The sequence below is a fragment of the Stylophora pistillata genome, chromosome 6 (assembly GCF_964205215.1).
Source record: "Stylophora pistillata chromosome 6, jaStyPist1.2, whole genome shotgun sequence".
Lineage (NCBI taxonomy): Eukaryota > Metazoa > Cnidaria > Anthozoa > Scleractinia > Pocilloporidae > Stylophora > Stylophora pistillata.
The window spans coordinates 33,452,378-33,469,764 of NC_142524.1; the positions used below are offsets into that span (position 1 = coordinate 33,452,378).

A 17,387-nucleotide genomic window follows, 5' to 3' on the forward strand; every position below is an offset into this window, starting at 1 on the left:
TGTTATGGTAATTGCTAAGAAATGCAGTGAAGTTTCTTTGATTGAAGCTAAGTTCGACAGTTTTTTTTTTTTTAATTTTAGCATAACTCCTGGCTTGTAATGCTCCCTACAACAGAGAGAGTGGCTACCATCCAGATCAGAGGGTGTTACCGTCGAAGCGAATTTTCATACTTGTCTAAAGGAAAAGCTAAAGATGCTTAATAATTTCACTTACACGTAGTTACAGTGTGAGTAATCCACGAACAGCTATAATTGTTTAATTGTAGAGGATTATTTTCAAAGAATGAAGTGGGAATGAGTAGTTTTTTCGGAAACTGAAGGACAACACCTTACATTCACACATGCTTTTCTGTACGCTAAACTGAACAAAACTGACTCGTACTTCAATAAATTTATTAAATATTAATTTCTAGCTATTTACATTCTTATTGTGGACTCAAAACAAAATTCATGTCAACAAGTTGTTCAGCAGCCTATCGACAAGCTATTATATTTATGTCTTCTTCAGTTCTTCAGATTCTAAAGTTTCGCTGCCATATTTTTTAACACTCAAATCAATGTGTTATGTCCACTGTGAGAAGGTAACAAAAATGTGTCCGATGGCAGAAAGTCTATTGGGAGTCATCAACTTGTGTTCCATCGCCCTTGCACTGGTCAACATGACGTAACGTCTGATGTTTGTTGGAAAAGAATGTTCCTGTGTTGGGTGGTCGCCCACATCCACAGGGAACAATTCCCAACTAGCCCAACACCTGAAAAATAAGATTTATTTTGTTTGGTTTCTACTGACGCCCTATTTTTTTCTTTTTTTTTTTTTTTTTCGTGTCGGCCTAGTGCCATGGAAATTCTTAAATAGCAGGAAATATATTTAGGTCAGTAGTCTCGAAATGATAAACTGAAACTACAGACGATACAAAGCAACAGGCCATTTGCGAGATGCAAACGCCCCTGTTCTTCTATGAGGCCAAGTGCGATTCCTTGTCTGAAAATGAATTTTTAATCTCAAGCAAACAAAACTTATTTTCACAAGAAATGCTTTGCACTTGGCTTCAAGTTAAAAGTGAGGCCGCTTACACGCGAAATCGCCTTACGGCATGTTTTCGAAAAGAGAGGCACCAGGCGAAAATAAGAGAAAACATCCCCTACCTTAAGAGATAATTAATTTGCTACTTTCGCTTGTTACGTTGTTGTTGCCATCTCTTCTGGTCGAAATTCAAGGAAGACTAATTCAAGAATTATTCGAGTAATGAATAACCCCATATTAAAAGCTGCAAGAAAAAATAGCAAACTAAACAAAGGGCTCATTTCCTAACAAGAAATCAGACTTCATCTCTACAACATCTAGAACGATTTCTTATTGCCTCTGAATTGCAATTTGACGGGGTTTTACCATACAGTTAAGCGTTGCTTAGAAGAGCTCGATCGGTTTATTCGATCTTCGGCTTCACTTGAGCTTGAAGCCGATGATCTTTCCCAAGTGAATTTTTCAGTCACTTAGAAAAGTAATTTTTTAAGGAGCGTGGAAAATAGTCCGGGATTGTGTTTGGTTTTGGTAACCCGCGTTTTCCCGCACTTTACGCAGTGAACTCGTTTTAACTCTGCCTCTCCATTGGCTCTTTGCAATATTTCCCTTTGTTCTGATTGGCTGTTATGATTACTTGGTTTTGTTTGTATGTTTATTTTTGATCAAAAAGCAATCAATAAGCTATTTTAAAGTGTTTTTCTTTTTTTAGAACTGTCTCTCAAACAAACAGAGAAGACCTCTTCCTTTACAAACCCATCTCAAAGTTTCTGTTTGATGACAGATCTTGCTTGATCTTGGCAAGTCAGAATCGGTAAGAGAGAGGTGGTGGTGAGGGGTAATGGGATACTGGCGCACCCTATCCCTCCCCCCCCCCCTCCCCCCAAGGTAAGGTACGCCTAACAGTCTTGCGAAATCTCCATTTAAAAACTGAAAAGAAACCCAGATTCCTGAATCCCTATATATGACCCCTGGCCATGCCCTCAAGGCTCACAAAGTGTACTATGAATGATACACTCTCTTGTGTTCTCTCGTATTTTTCCATCGAGACATTCTAAAAGCTTTGATGGCTAAAAAATTTCTTACCTACTAAAATTTGTCCTAATGTCGTTCCAGTGCCTTTCCCAGCTAGACTGTGATATATAAAACCCAGGATAGACAGTGTAAAGGATGCACAGTGGAGTAACTAGAAACAGAAACGAAAGAGCGATTATACCGCCATGAACACTGCTAACTGGCATCTTTTAAAAGCCTGAGACTGAATTGGAAAAAATAATTCAGTGACCCGTTGAAACGATGCTTTCATCAATTGTTTTCACGGTTGTTGAAATTTGAAAGATTTCGAAAATCATCTTAAACAGTGTTATTGCATAAACAGGTTTAATGGTTTAATAGTAACTAAGGATTTTATTAAACTGATTGAATCACGACTGATATTCCGGTAGCTTATGAAGACAGAAGTGACTAGATGTACGTATATGTAGCTCAGATCACTGGGATTTTAAAAAGCAGTCTTATTTGTATGCCATACATACTTTTTCGTCTTTACTCATCGCGACACTTACCAGAATCGTAAAGGTGAATTCGTGAGTCGAGTTCTCAGGCATCTCCACGTTAATGATTGAAACAAAGTCGTTGACCAGGGCGCAAAAAAGAAGTATAGCCAAAAGTATTGATAGTGAAGTATAAAGCTCTTTTCGGTGAAGCGTAAATCCTCGGATGTTAAACTGCAAAATAAAGCAATCAATGACATTTTGTCAGTGATTCGTGGCTTAACGAAAATCGCGATTTGCCTCCTGATCGAAATTGAAAGTTAAAATGTTCTCACCACCATGGTGTATCTTAAACTCAACCATTGAAAGGTCCAGTAAAGTAATGAAATATATATAGTTGAATAAGAAGATGGCTGATACTATTTTCATATGCGTTTTTAATTTAGTCGTGACGTCAAATGAGCGACGAGTCATCAATCTTAGTGGAACTCGAGATTGACTTTATTTCGCGCGCGCAGATGGGCATTTTAGCCGGGTAGATTTTAACGATTATAAGAAGGAAGCTGGGCTTTGTCTTGACTCTGCATACAGTTCACGCGGTTAACTGCGTGTTTTATGATCTGTCTAAACAACTCGAGGCATTGTAGCAATTACCGGGGTAAAATACAACAGTTTCCAGCAAAACTGAGCAGATATGTTTCGTGGTCATAACTTTTAAAGATTCCTTCAAACAAGGGATCACAAAATAATAGCAGCGGTAATAATAACCAGCCTGATAACATTTGGGACAGGTGTATAGTCTTAGAATATTTGTGTAATTTCTCAGGAAAGTACTTCCTCAATCGGCGTTCCCCATTTGCCTCGTGTGAAGACTGGGGTTGAAGCGGAGTGAAGGAAAAAAACGCGTTGACCAGCGGTCACTCGTCGAAGAACAACACAACAACATGGCGGCCGTTTTGACGAATAAGTTTTGGAATCGAAGAGGATTGTATTGCTCGTTGCGGGCATGTTCGCAGGAAAACATTTGCAAAGAGAAAGTAGATGAAGGTAAATAATTTTATAATACTTCGCCAACGATATTATTTGCCCCAATAGAGCGCTCGATGGAAACTTTTACAGTATCCTCAAACAAAGCACCCGAATCTCTCCAACCTGTCACGTGTAACAATTTTAGGGAATTAGCCTTCGTTTAACCAGGGAGAAATCAAATTTATACTTATGAGCACAAAAATTACAAGTCCTTTCTCTTCTTAGTCTCGCGCACGCATGTGGGATAGATGAAGCACGCACGCACTTACGTGGGAGAGATGAAGCTGAGTTGTTGATCTTTGTTTGGTATGGAGAGTACTTCGTAAACATTGCTTCAAACAATGTGAGCCCCCGATTCCTAACCCCAACCTGAACCGTTGGAATATCGGGGACTTGCATGGTCTGAAGCAGTGTTATGTTGTGCTTCCCCAATAGCTATACCTTCATTGTCACATGCACGGCATTTGAACAAATTTGTAAGCAAAGAAATGAAGAAACAAAAAAATAGGGGTATTGGTGAAGCTTGTCCTGTTTACCATGTGCTCCAAATGGACCTAGTGATAAATTTGTAATGGGAAATTAAAATGACTGTGAAATAAGGAATATGTAGAATTAGTTTTTCCTTAAGCTGGCGACACACACTGTGTGCCAATCGTGGCGATCAGTGAAAATGTCCAGGTGTGCCAGGTGCGGTGATTGCAACTTTTGCCAATTGCAGTGACCAAATTTGCCAGGATTGTCCAAAAAAATTGCATGGTGTGTCACCCCCTTTAGATCAGTGGAGACCTCCAAAGATGGTTCCTCAGAAATGAAAGTTGTCCAATGATCTTTTGGAACTTTCCCTCAATATTCGCTATCAATCACTGCCTAGAGGACTACGATGAAAAGGATAGGCCACCAACAAGGCCACCAGGCTTGTAAAAGAGTTGTGATTGCCTAATTCAAAATTATGCAAGTAAAGTATAGGTCTCTAAAGTCAATGGTGTTGTTTGCAAAGTACAGAGTATGCAATGCAAAACTGAGGAGTTACCTATAATAAGAGTCAAATTAATGATCTTCTTTTCAGCTGTAAGATGTTCTATCAGTCCCCCCTTTAATGAAATTGCAGCAATCTTGTAAGAGATGACATTTAATCTTAAGAGAATATTGATATTTTCTACTTATTGGGTTTTACTTTTAGATGACATAAAAGACACAATCAGCAAGCTGAACTCTCTTGTCTTTAAGACAAAGCTACTGCATCTCTGGTCAGAGGCTGCCATCATCAGGAGAGTTGTTTATAAACATGGAAACCAGCATAGAAAGCAATTATATTTTCAAGGATTAAGAATGGTACTATCATGATTAACATGTAACTTCTCTCTTTAATATCCCTACATTAGCTAGCAAACGGGTAATTAGAATACTCAAACTCGTCAGGTAGAAGTTGTTATCTTGATGTAACACCAAATTCTCATAACTAATTAACCAGGAAATGTGTAACAGTTAGAGGGGAGAATTCGCCATCAAATCCTGGGAGTTATAAGGTTAAATTGTACATCCATATTAGATAATGGTGGTCACCATTGATGACCTAACTCTTTAACCTTTAGGAGTGACTAGCATCTAATTTCTCCTTACAATATCCCCCTGAATCAAACAATAAGGTCAGGAGAATAAAGGAAACGATCACGAACTAAAGAAGCTCTTGATTGTTAAAAATATTCTCCTTGTCAGTACCTTTAAATGTAAAGAGAAAAAAAAAACTTTAAACTTTGTTCTTAAATGTAAAACAGAACTTTCATCACTTTTCTGTGTTCATGTTCTTATTTACAGATTGTTAAAAGTCTGAGTAGGCTGCAAGAAACAGAAATTTACAACAAGATGATCAATTTAAGAAATACCTTTCCTAGGTATGTAGTATGTTTTGCAACTCTTTACAGAATCCTGCAAAGTATTTATCGAGGGAGCAAATTCTATCAAATGTTCAGAAAGCATGCCCTTTTTCTTCATTGAAATGTATCTACCATTGCTACTCTCGTCACCCTTAAAGCTTTGCTGGATGATGATTGGATACTGTATGGTCCTGTTGCATATGCAGCACCTGCTAGAGTCAGAGGTTTAGAAAGCTGAAAATGCAACCTAAATGTAAAGTTTTTTCCTTCTCTTAGGCTTTCCAAAAATGGTTTTTTTGCCAAACCACCATCTACCCTTCCTTCTTTTGGATCTTTTGTCAGTATTCTTGGTTGTCTAGTTGGAGCAGCTCAGCTTACAATACAGGTGCGCCTTTCATTTTTTTTCTCATGTTAGGAAATACCAAACATTATTGCAAGCTTTTAAGAAAATGTGAAGTCACTTTTACATTTCATTTGTTATTTGTTTGGATACAACTTTTTTCCCACTTAGAGGAGCAATTTGACGCGAGCAATTAACTTTTATCAATATCAATGTTAATTCAATGATTTTTTGGTTTTATTAATTGAGTTGATAATGTGAATTGGCCACTATAAAGACATTCTGAAGCTGAAGTTTCAAATGTGAGCCCTTTGCCTTGATAAAGGTGGGGGAGCAGGGATGGCGCAGTGGTAAGAGCACTCACGTCCCACAACTGTGGCCCAGGTTCGATTCCCGGACCTGGCATCACATGTGGGTTGAGTTTGTTGTTGGTTCTCATCCTTGCGCTGAGGGTTTTTCTCCGGGCCCTCCGGTTTTCCTTCCTCCACAAAAACCAGCATTCCAAATTCCAATTTGATCTGGAAACAGAGGACAAGAAGAGCCACCCAGTGGAATGTCCATTGCTAAATTATTTATTTATCATTATTAATGCTCAAAACCTCAGTTTTAGAATCTCTTTTCAGAGGCCAATTCACGTTATCAACTCTCACTTGCTCTGATGAAGGACTAATTCATGAAACCTCAACTTGGATCACTGACATTGGCCCTGACAGCCAGCTGTACCTCAATTATTTGACTTGCCAATGTATAAGTTATTCAATTAATTAATTGCCATTGAATTTTCCGTAGATAATGTCGTCATGCGAAGAGACATTTAAGTATCCTTTCTTCCATGATTTTGTTAGATACATATAGTAGAGTCCTTTTGCAACAAGGACTCTTATACAGTTTAATGAATGATTATAACTGATCTGCCTGGGTTGTTGTGTTGTTGGTGCTTTTGTTTTTGATTAATGATAGTAAAGTTGGATTTTTATGGTTAGACGGTACACTGACTAAAGCTTGGTAACCTAGGAATAACGTTATATCAGTGAAATTACCCAAAGTACGTTTAGAATTTGGTAAAAAGAGCTTCTATTACCAAGGAGCAAAGACTTTCAACAACCTGCCTGCTGAACTAAGGTCGTTAGATTCAAGACTGAAATTTAAGAACAAATTGCGAGATTATTTTAGTTAAAAAATTCGATCTAAACGTGGTTATAGGTATCCTTTTTCAGAGCATTTTATTTTATTGTATGCTTTTCTAGACCTTAAGATCAATGATTATATCTTGTTAAGTTTTATTTTATTTATTTATTTATTATTTTGACAGGACCCCAAGGACAACAGTGTTACACACTGATGGGTTTTCAATCCTGTATAAAAATTCGTTATTATTATTATTATTATTATTATTATTATTATTATTATTATTATTATTATTACATTTTTTAGCTCGTTTGTGCCTTAAATAGCTACACATTCAGTTTAGGTCCTGAATATAGATAGTCAGGAATAACTGTACGGTCGAACCTCGATTATCCGGACAATTCAATTATCCGGACTTTCTTCTCTGGTCCCAATTTTTTTTCATGAATATTAATTAGTTGTGATCTTGAAAACTCAGAGTCGCAAAAAGCCCAATGATCCTTTCAAAAGACTGTTGAAACAGCGTATTATCCTATGCGCTTTTCAAAATTCGCAAGTGCGACGAGACAGAAATATTCTGATGCGTTATCTGTAAATACATACAGGCTGTGTAGATATCACAATGAAAATGTTTTCTTTGCTGTATACCTTTCGTTTACATTTCTATCTCATTAATATTCATATTATCGATTATCCGGTCTATTTACCGAGGTCCCGACGAGTCTGGATAATCGAGGTTCGACTTTACAGTGTCACACAATCATTTAACCTTTTGACCTGTAAGAATGACTGACATCTAATTTCTCCTTACAATATCACCCCTGAATCGCACATTAAGGTCACAAGAATAACGGAAATGATCGCCAACTAAATTAGTTAAACTATTAATTAGTTAATTTGGTTAGGCAGAGGACGTTAAAAAACCCACTCACGAGATTACTGTGATGTGGTCTGGCCTGTTTACTGGGAATTGGGGGGTAGGGGGCATCTTCAAATAAAGTTTCCTTCGATTGTTTGTAAACTGCTGATGCAGTCGGGCCAAAGTCCCCCGAAAAGTGTTGTTATGCGCATTTGATCGTATCCACATGTTAATTTGCGCAATATAAATATTAAATTATTATAAATAGCTACATTATTATTATTATTATTATTATTATTATTATTATTATTATTAAGCTCTTGATTGTTAAAAAAAATTCTTCTGGTCAGCACCTGAAGAAATGTATAGAGAACAATATGGCGAGTATGCATACTGATAGCCTTCAGAGCAGAGGCGTAATTTTGGCCAGCTAGTGCTCAGTATTTTGTTAGCGAAAATTATGGCCGTCGTCTTTGACGTTTATGGAAGCGGAAGGCTGGGGAGAGAAAGAAAGTTTTACGAAGGGAATGAGCGTCAGTGACTCTAACTCCAAATTCAACATGGCCGGTTGAGTAAACAATCGCGCACTTTTTAACGTTAACTCGCCCTAATAAGACGCTTGCACTGCTGGCTAGTATACTGATGTTAAGTTGTAAAGGGTCGAACAAAATGATGAAAGTAGAGAGGCTATAGGAAAATGCTTAAAATTGTCCACTCCAGGATCAAGAAATGTTAGGGTTGTGTAGGAAAGTTCAGTGTATCAAGGGTAATTCCAATAGAGAATTGTAAATACATGCACTTAGTGTGGAGAGGGGGGCGATGGAATTCATAAGATGCAACCCTTAACTGATGTTAGGTATTCTTGCGCGGAGTTGATCAAAGGTTATTTTGTGACTTTCCACTTGACATGTGTTTCAAGTTTAAGTAGGGTGTGGTGAGTATCAATTTGCCTCGAGTGCAAGGTGGCACTTATTAAATTATTTACATATTGCAATATAAACCTTTCTGCAAAACTTCTCGATTGATTTGAGGCCTTTGTAATCAGTCAGAAATAATGTTATCTTTATGTCATTTGTCGTAAAGGGTTTTTGCTAGAGAGTTCTATGAGTGGACAACAGGAGCAAGAAATGGCAAGAACTTAAACAATCGGAGCAATAATGTGAAAACATAAGCATATTTGTGCTTAGGAGACTTTTGATGGGCCCGTTTAAGGATTAGGGGAAAGATATGCGAGGTCAGTCTTAGAATAGTTGTAGACGCGTTGGTAAATCTCTCTGATCTCCGATATCTCCTTTTAGGGTCTTTTTAAAAGATTTTATGCACTCCATATCACAGTGTTACGACGTCCTGTTCCCATGGATTAGTCTCCTTGAGAATACAATGACGGTGAGTATTAGAACGTAGGAAGTGGCCCACCGCAATGGTACTAGATTTTACCCTCAGGTTGTCAAAGTGAAAGGCAACTTGAAATCCTAGAAATCTCTGCACGGGACGAATCTGGCTGTCAAGAAACTAATGTTCCTAGAACCTGTTTCTTGAAATTGGCGGTAATTATACCAGCGTAAAGTCACATTTTCATTCCGAATTTAAGGGCACAATAGTGCGTGTATAAACTTAAAAAAGCTCTCTCTTTTATTTTGTTTCGTGTTGTTTTTTATTGCATGTTCGAGTCTCTAACCTATCAATATCTCGATCTTGAATGTAAACAGGTTTGATAAAAATCGCCCTTTCGCACCTGTAAATTTACTCAGACTTTCGAGGAAACGGTCCCTTCAGGACGAAAAAATCTTGCGGGTGCAGTTACATCCCAGTTCTTCATTTTTCAGATTTATCACATTTAAGTGATTTGCTAAAAGGCTGTAGTTGGTCGTTCTCGACTTTTGTTATAGAAACAAGTTTCACGAAAGTAAGGCGAGTCAAAATAGAAGAGATCAAACTGCACTTTAGGAGTGAATCTCAAAATGATTTCAACAAATGATTATCTTGTACGTAATGGACTTATAGTCTTCGAGCAGTCCCTCCTTTTCGGTGAAGTCCGTCGTGCGTGTCAAAAAACTATAGCGCAGAAAAAAAATGTTAGCGCGCCGCGCGGAACTCTGGGAGTGAGTACTTTTCATGTGTCTCACTCCCAGAGTTCCACTTAGCGCGATAACACCACTCCTTTTCTTTTCGACTGTTTTTTTATACACTCAACAGAATCCGCCGAAAAGGAGGAGCTGCCCGTTGTCTATACTGATAAAGGCATAAAATGTTTCCTTCTTAGGAAGAAAGCCCTGAAGCAAAAGATCTTCCGAAGAGTCTCAAAATATGGCTGCTCCCGTTGGAAGGTGAAAATTCTAACAAAAAGCTAAACAGGTACAGTTGGTGTTGTTGTTTTTGTTGCTTTTTTTTTTGTCTTTCAGATATGGTAAAGTAAAAAATGAATGATGTTTATAGAGTGATAACCACCAAAGACACGATTTTTAATTTTTTTTTTCCTGGTTCTATACAGGACTTGTAGAACTCCACAGTTGAGGTTGTCAACATCAGGAGCTCTGGATAAGCTGTTTGGATCAACACCAAGAGGTCATCTTCAAGGTAACAATTACTGTGAGTCTCGGAAAACCATGAACGATTTGATTTGATTATGATAGGTCAACTGCGTACGACCAATCACGATAAAGTGCAAGGCTAACGAGGAAGCTGCATATGCATAACCACTGGCTAATTGCTATTGTCGTTTACGGTTTTCTAGCGCCTGATTGGCGCTTTCCTTGGGAAAGAGAAAAAGCATTCCATACATTCTTCTGAGTTTTCTGAGTGAACCCTACCAACTGTGACACATTTCCTTATAAAAGCCTCCTCACGAGTTAAGTGGCCCACAAGGCAACGGTCTTCGGGACATGAGGCGACCAGAAGTACTGCGACACTCCCTTGACAGGATGCTAGTCCAGTGAAGGTTACCCTCACCCCACTCCCCAGTATTTTGTCAGGCCTCCCTGACAGTTTTCAGATACACATTTATAATCTTGGGTAGACAGAGGCTTGGTGAGAGTAAAGTGGTTTTGCCCAAGAACACAATGACCCGGCCAGGACTCGAACCCAGACCTCTCGTGCGCTTACTGTTAGACCTCTGCGTTTCCAGTACAAACTAGCTACGAAAAGCAGTGTTAATATCATGAGGACACACTACAACTGATATGTTTGTCTTTTCTCTGTATAAAGTATTGAAACTGTGGGAAGAAGTTGCCTCTTGATCATTTTTGGAAATTAAAGCGTTGTGAAACAAACTTATTTTTGAATGAATGAAGGCTGATAGTTTCTAAAGAAACTGTTTGGGGCTGCGTCGGTCGGGGTAACGAAATAATTTGAATATATCAACAAAGTTGAAATGGTAAATTGGCCAACGTTACGATTGTAAAAGCTGACGTTTCGAGCGTTAGCCCTTCGTCGGAGCGAATAGGGGAATTGTGGGTTGTGTGTGCTTTTAAAGGCAGAAAAAGGAGCTACGTGATTGGTGGGAACATGGCAACGAGAAAAACATGAATAAATTAGTGGAATGAAAAGCGTTCGTTGATATATTTTTGAATGTCCAATTTACTGCATGGCACTCTTTACTTTCATAGTGTTTATGCGCTTTAGCTGGACTGTTCATTTTCTAACGAAATGTTGATCTACATGTATCTAAAATTTCCGTTAGACTCTTCATCGAGGATCTCCGAAGCAATCGTCGATTCTTTGAAAGAATTCCCAGATGACCTTGGAGAGTCTTGCGTTCTTGACGAAGTCACCAGATCACTTAAGGTATAGTGGATAACAAGTAACGGTAGCAGATGAGCTTTGATACTCACCAGACCAGTTAAAACTATGCCGACGATTGTGCTTTAAGACCTCCTTCCTTTTCCCTTGCTACGAGGTCTTCTCACTAAGTTTTGCAGTTCTTGTTGGTCTAAACGATCCTTCTCTTGCTTATCAAGCCATGAAAAGCGTTCATTTGTAGGCGACACCCTTTTGTGATGACGGAAACATCGTTAGGACGCAAAATCCTTCAATTAGAAGAGTGAGGTGAAAGAGGTTAATTCATAATTAGAATTTAAAATCTCTAGTTTTGACGGTTTCTTTTCTGAGTGTTTTTTTGTTGTTGTTGTTGTTTTTTGTTTGTTTGTTTGCATTTTTGTTTTTGCGGTTGAATTAAGACTTCGTTGAGACCCTCATCTGGTTATCGCTCGATCTTTAAAACGCTGAAGTCTTTTTTCGTGGCGGTAAAAGCTCTAGACTAAATTTTGGTACACCGAATTTTGTTTCATTCCATCAGCACCGAAACGCGTCAACGGTAGAAAAGGATTTCCGGCCTAAAATGCAATTGTTTGTTGAAAATCCTGAGGAGCTGAAGAGGCAGTTTACTGCAAAGTTGGGCCCTGAAAAGAGAGGAGCAGAGATTACAGATAGTGAAGTTTCCAATACACCATTAAGGATCAAAGATAAGAAGTTAGAAAAGCCTCCACATAGAGCCATGCTTTGGAGACGCTCGTATTCAACGACACGTATATTTGGAAATAAAACTTGGAAACTAGTCATAGAGATGGCGAAGCGAAGGAAGTTAGCGAAACGTGGTCGGAAGATTAAGGGGAACTTGAAAGGATCAAGCAAAGGTGCGGCAAGGGAGAAAGAAGGAAGAAAAATGAGGATAACAAACGAGCACAGTAAGGATGGAACTGTCATAGAGGCGAAGATGAAAACGAAAATGCTGAGGAAACGGAGACATGGAAAGAAAATCAAGGGGAACATGAAAGGATCAAGCAAAGGTGCGGCAAGGGAGAAAGAAGGAAGAAAAATGAAGTTAACAAACGAGCACAGTAAGGATGGAACTGTCATAGAGGCGAAGGTGAAAACGAAAATACTGAGGAAACGGAGACATGGAAAGAAAATCAAGGGGAACATGAAAGGATCAAGCAAAGGTGCGGCAAGGGAGAAAGAAGGTAGAAAAATGAAGTTAACAAACGAGCACAGTAAGGATGGAACTGTCATAGAGGCGAAGGTGAAAACGAAAATGCTGAGGAAACGGAGACATGGAAAGAATATCAAGGGGAACATGAAAGGATCAAGTAAAGATACTTCAAGGGAAAATGAAGGAAGTAAAATGAAAAAGCAAGAGAAAGATAGTGGAAAAGATGACACAGGTATAAAAGCGGACCCTAAAGAGGAGCATATTAGGGACGAAACATTTATAGAAGCGAAAATGAAAACGAAAACTGTGTGGAAACGGAGACGTGGAGACAAAATCAGGGATGGCACTTTTGCTAAAAAAAGGAGAATAGAAGCTTTCAGTGATGGAGAAAAAGGATCACCTAACCGAAGTAGGAAAAGAAAAGAGTTGAAAGGCAAGATGCAGTACAAAAGTTTACAAGGAAAGATAAAAACAGTCAAGATGAAAGAGATAAGAGAGGAAAAAACAATCAAGATGAAAGAGAGAAGAAAGTCAATAACAGTCAAGATGAAAGATATAAGAAAGACAAAAAAAAAAAAATTTAGCAAAGGCGAGGTAGTCGTGGAAAAACCAAGAAATGAAGGCCATGCTATAGATTCGAAACGAGTGGAAGAGACAGTGAACTTCGAGACCAGCGATCACGCATCAGAAGCGGAAGGGAACGACAACAAAACCCACGGTGGAAATGAAGCACTTAAATGTAAACTGAAAAAAAGAAAGAGAAAAACTGGAAAAGATGACACAAATTCAGAGGAGAAAACCAAACAAAATGCGACACTTGGATGGAGAAAACGCCGCAGAAAAGGAACAGTAGAACATGCAGATTATATGAATGATATTGACGAGATTTTTAGTGTTTTGAATAATTAAACAATCGATACTTTTTGGCCCAACAAAATTGTCTACTTTGCATACGGCAATGTTCAGTAAAATAGGGCTTTTCATAGCATCACCAGAGGGACAAAAACTGCGCATTTGTAGCCGCGGGTGTTAGGAAACAGGGCGCGGAAAGAGTGCTGGTGTGGTTGACCGAAAAATATAGAAATCAGCGAAAAAAGTGTAGTGATTCTTATTCATAGACACCGACAAAAATTCCAAAATTAATGCAGACAAAAGGCAGAAGTCAATTGTTACAAATTAAATTTTGTTTGTTTCAGCATTTACCTTTAATTTGAAATGGTGTCTTTTATCTTTATTGCTTAAAATTAGCTTCAACGCAGTATTTTTCATTCTAAAATGTTTGAAATGTCGCGACTTGTGAGTAGAGGTTTGTTGTTTTCGACACGGGCCCTAAAGTCGCTTCTGTCGTACAGTGTTTACATTAGAAATTACCTCGATATTACTGAAGCTAAGATGAAACTTTCGATTTCTATTGAAAGCATAAGCATTGTATAATTACGTCAAGTAGTTGGTTGGAAGACATAAGTATTTTCATATCATTTTTGTCGTGTCCATTCCATAGGATATAGTGAAACATGGGTGCCTGCCTAACGAAGGAGAATTTGTATTCGTCGCAAATGTGTTTGTCTTGATTATTTGCCGGCAATGTATTGAATGTCATTTAGTTTTTTTTTTTCGCAGGAGAATGTGACTGGTGGGGTAAAGAAAATTTCTATACAGGTCGACAAGGGCAAAGCGCCGAACAAAGTTTGACTATTGCGACTTCACAACTGACGTAATATCCAAGATGGCGTTTTTCTAACCACAAAAGTTGAAAAGTGGGCAACTTCAAAGCACTCTTGTCGCTAATACAAAGCAAACTGGACGAAATGCCAATTATTTTCGAACTCCTAAAGAAAAAGTCTTCTGAGATAAACTTTTTCTAGACCGTGCTTTCCCTTTAAATCGTCTAAGAGCTATATTTTTATCTGTCAACCGACGACCCTATGACCATAGCCATCATTTTCTTCTGCGCGCCCGGCAGACTTTTCCTTTTCCTTTTGACCAAGCGTAAAAAACCGTTAGTGCAGCGTGAGTTACGGAGCGAGAAAAAAGCGAAAGTACTTCTCTGCGTGATTCTTTGAACAATCGTTTTTAACGGCTATTCATATGTGAGTATTTTATAGAAAACGTTTTCGAAACTTAACTCGTGTGCAACACTGCCACTTGTATTTTTAAAATTTATTCGTATTCTCTGACGCGTTTCGTTTCACCATCGTATAACTGTTCAAGAGCATCTCAGGGGAAATTCTGTGCAAATGTCCGACTGCTGGACTGGTAGTATTTTAAAAAAAAACCCGTCCGGCTGCCGGACTTAAAGGCACTTCTTATATTTAAATCGTCAAAACCGAAATTCTTTTTTAACTCAGTGAAACTAAATCAGCTCTGTCAATGGATGGCTTTTTTCGTTTTCAACCGCATCCGTACAAAACCTCAAGCTAGGGGGGAGTCTTTTTTTTACGAACAACTGAAATGTTTCCCGAAGTAAACGGATATCTTATCGAGGGAGCTTAATTTGGTATTGGCGAGCTTCTGCTTCAGTAGCGTTGCTCATCGTCAAGATTTGAATTTGGTTTTAAACAGCAGTGACTATGGATTCATTTCTCTTGTCAACATCTTTTGAAGCAATTAAATCATGTAACATTATGGGTAAAACTGTTCCCACAGCAAGCTTGGTAGCCAAGAAATAAAGAATTTCGTCCGAGAATGTTTCTCTTTCGACGTCCTGGTAAAGGAGTGGTTTCGAACAGGGAAGTCTTCGTAGCATTATACCTAAACAAGCTAATCATACAACTGTGAGGATAAAAAGGGTCTTGTTATCTCGAAGGAACTTCCAAATCAGAAACCACGAGCTCTTTGTATCGGCTGATTCTGGTGAGGTGATTTTGCGGTTACCTTCGTCTATGATTGAGTCAGATGCGCAACCATTAGCAAAAGAATGAACAACATCGTCAGAAACAAAGCAGCTTCAAGGGTCGCTTGAGAAATAGGTACTTTAGCGAAACATTTGTGCCATAAGATCATTGAAGAGCCAGCGAGACCCAAACTAAGTGGTGAAGACATCCGGAAATTTGAAAAGAACCCTCGGTTTTCGTGCCTCACAGAATGTTCATGATAGACCGTTGAAATTGCCATCAAATTACATGTTTGGAAGAAAATCATAGAAATCGACAGGGCCTGAAAGATATTGCAGGACTCTTTCTCTTGATTACTGAAACTATTCCACCATTCTGTGACATCTAAGGAAAGAATTATGGCTTGGCAAATGTACTGAAAATAGCCCAGTATTCTGCACTTTTGAATAAAACTAGACCTGTGCTTCATTTTTTCTCTGAAGCATCTCTGCAACATTCGCACATTGAAGAAGACTGCACCTAAATCCAGTGCTGATATCAAAAGGAACCTGAAAAGGTGATGAGACCATGATGGAAGAACAGCAGCCTCTGATATCTGGTTGAAGAAAGTTGTTTTGGCCCATGATAAAAATAGGACACCCATATTTAAAGCTAAATTTAATAGCATAATAAACATAGTACGCATCGTCTGATTGGTCAATTCAGTTTCAGTTCCAAGCGGATACTTTATCAGGATTTAGAGCCCGCATGTAACTAGTTCTGTTATAAAAGCTTCGGCTCGTGATTTATAAGCGTTCTGAGTGTTCTATTGCCTAATTGAAAATTGGAACATATTTATTTATCAAGCAAGTGATCCAAACTTGGCCAGCAGAATGGATTTATGATCACATGTTCCTCACACAGGACGAATGTTCATATTTCGGTGCCTTTAGGCAAAATCTAATGCATCCTAAAGGTTGAGTAAAGCTTTAATTGTCTTAAATGTCAAATGAAATATCCGGAAGCTAACACCAAGCTTTTATGAATCTTTAATTGAACATAAGTTTACCTTTAATAACAAAAATATTTCAGTATCCTTTAAGTGGTACCTTTTTCGGCACAAAAGAGGGTGTTTAATTAAGATACATATAAGTTGACTTTAGGGTGAGATTTAAATGAGTCTCGCTGTTCTGACATCTTTAATTGACACCTTAAAGAGTCTCATTGTAATCTGAACTGTCAATAGAAATTTCATCACAAATTAGCCAATACTTGCATTGATGAGCGAGAAGAGCAAACTTTGTTCAACGTGCAGCAGCAAACTTTGTCGTGTTCACAATTCTTTCTGGGGTCGAAACATCTGTATTGAAAGCGACGGTTTCATTTTTGCATCTCCTTTAAAGACCGCATGAGTGCGATGACAAGAAAGGATATGTTTTCTGCGCTCACTATAATAACTTCATATCACGTTCAACTTTTGAAAGGCATGAGCGGAAACGTAACGGGAAGAACTTAACAGACACTTCTGCGGCGACTTCAAATTCCCGTGATTTGCTTCCCGAAATTTCAAGTTTATGTGACGATGAAGGTTAGTTACTTCGAATATATTATTATTATTATTAAATTTAAATTTATACCACGCAGTTTCTATAAAAATATTCAACTGCGCCTATATAAAGTTATACATAGTTTTTTATTATTACATGGGAACGTAACTGCTATTCAACGTTGCTTGAGACGGCGATTAACTACTGCCAACTCATTTTCTTCTATTTCACCAATTCCTTACAGAACCCGCAGATTTTGTTCGAGAAGAGCGTCAAGTAATCGACGGAGAATTAGATAATTCCTGGTCAAACCTTGAGCAGGTAAGGAGGGGGAGAACACGGGGTTTGTGCACTAA

General features: G+C 38.4%; 2 protein-coding genes across 4 annotated transcripts; one reads left to right on the top strand and one right to left on the bottom strand.

Annotated features, from left to right (window-relative positions):
* Nucleotides 1-614: 614 nt before the first annotated feature.
* On the bottom strand, nt 615-2,948 carry LOC111324916 (uncharacterized). Of its 2 annotated transcripts, none has more exons than XM_022928580.2 (5): nt 2,850-2,948; nt 2,587-2,748; nt 2,108-2,207; nt 1,147-1,268; nt 615-752 (listed from the first exon to the last, which is right to left on the bottom strand). In XM_022928580.2, exons 1-4 carry the CDS (start codon nt 2,853-2,855, stop codon nt 1,180-1,182), a joined length of 357 nt encoding a protein of 118 aa, XP_022784315.1. In that variant the 5' UTR covers nt 2,856-2,948; the 3' UTR covers nt 615-752; nt 1,147-1,179. The 2 variants fall into 2 exon arrangements, with proteins under 2 accessions (XP_022784315.1, XP_088619495.1); XM_088763369.1 differs by having other exon boundaries at nt 617-740.
* A 495-nt stretch (nt 2,949-3,443) lies between these two features.
* On the top strand, nt 3,444-13,608 carry LOC111324892 (uncharacterized). Of its 2 annotated transcripts, none has more exons than XM_088763046.1 (11): nt 3,444-3,561; nt 4,262-4,875; nt 5,359-5,435; nt 5,694-5,802; nt 6,547-6,575; nt 8,601-8,678; nt 9,043-9,130; nt 10,008-10,099; nt 10,236-10,321; nt 11,424-11,527; nt 12,039-13,608. In XM_088763046.1, exons 2-11 carry the CDS (start codon nt 4,666-4,668, stop codon nt 13,578-13,580), a joined length of 2,415 nt encoding a protein of 804 aa, XP_088619172.1. In that variant the 5' UTR covers nt 3,444-3,561; nt 4,262-4,665; the 3' UTR covers nt 13,581-13,608. The 2 variants fall into 2 exon arrangements, with proteins under 2 accessions (XP_088619172.1, XP_088619171.1); XM_088763045.1 differs by having other exon boundaries at nt 3,447-3,561; nt 4,724-4,875.
* The last annotated feature ends 3,779 nt before the right edge of the window (nt 13,609-17,387 follow it).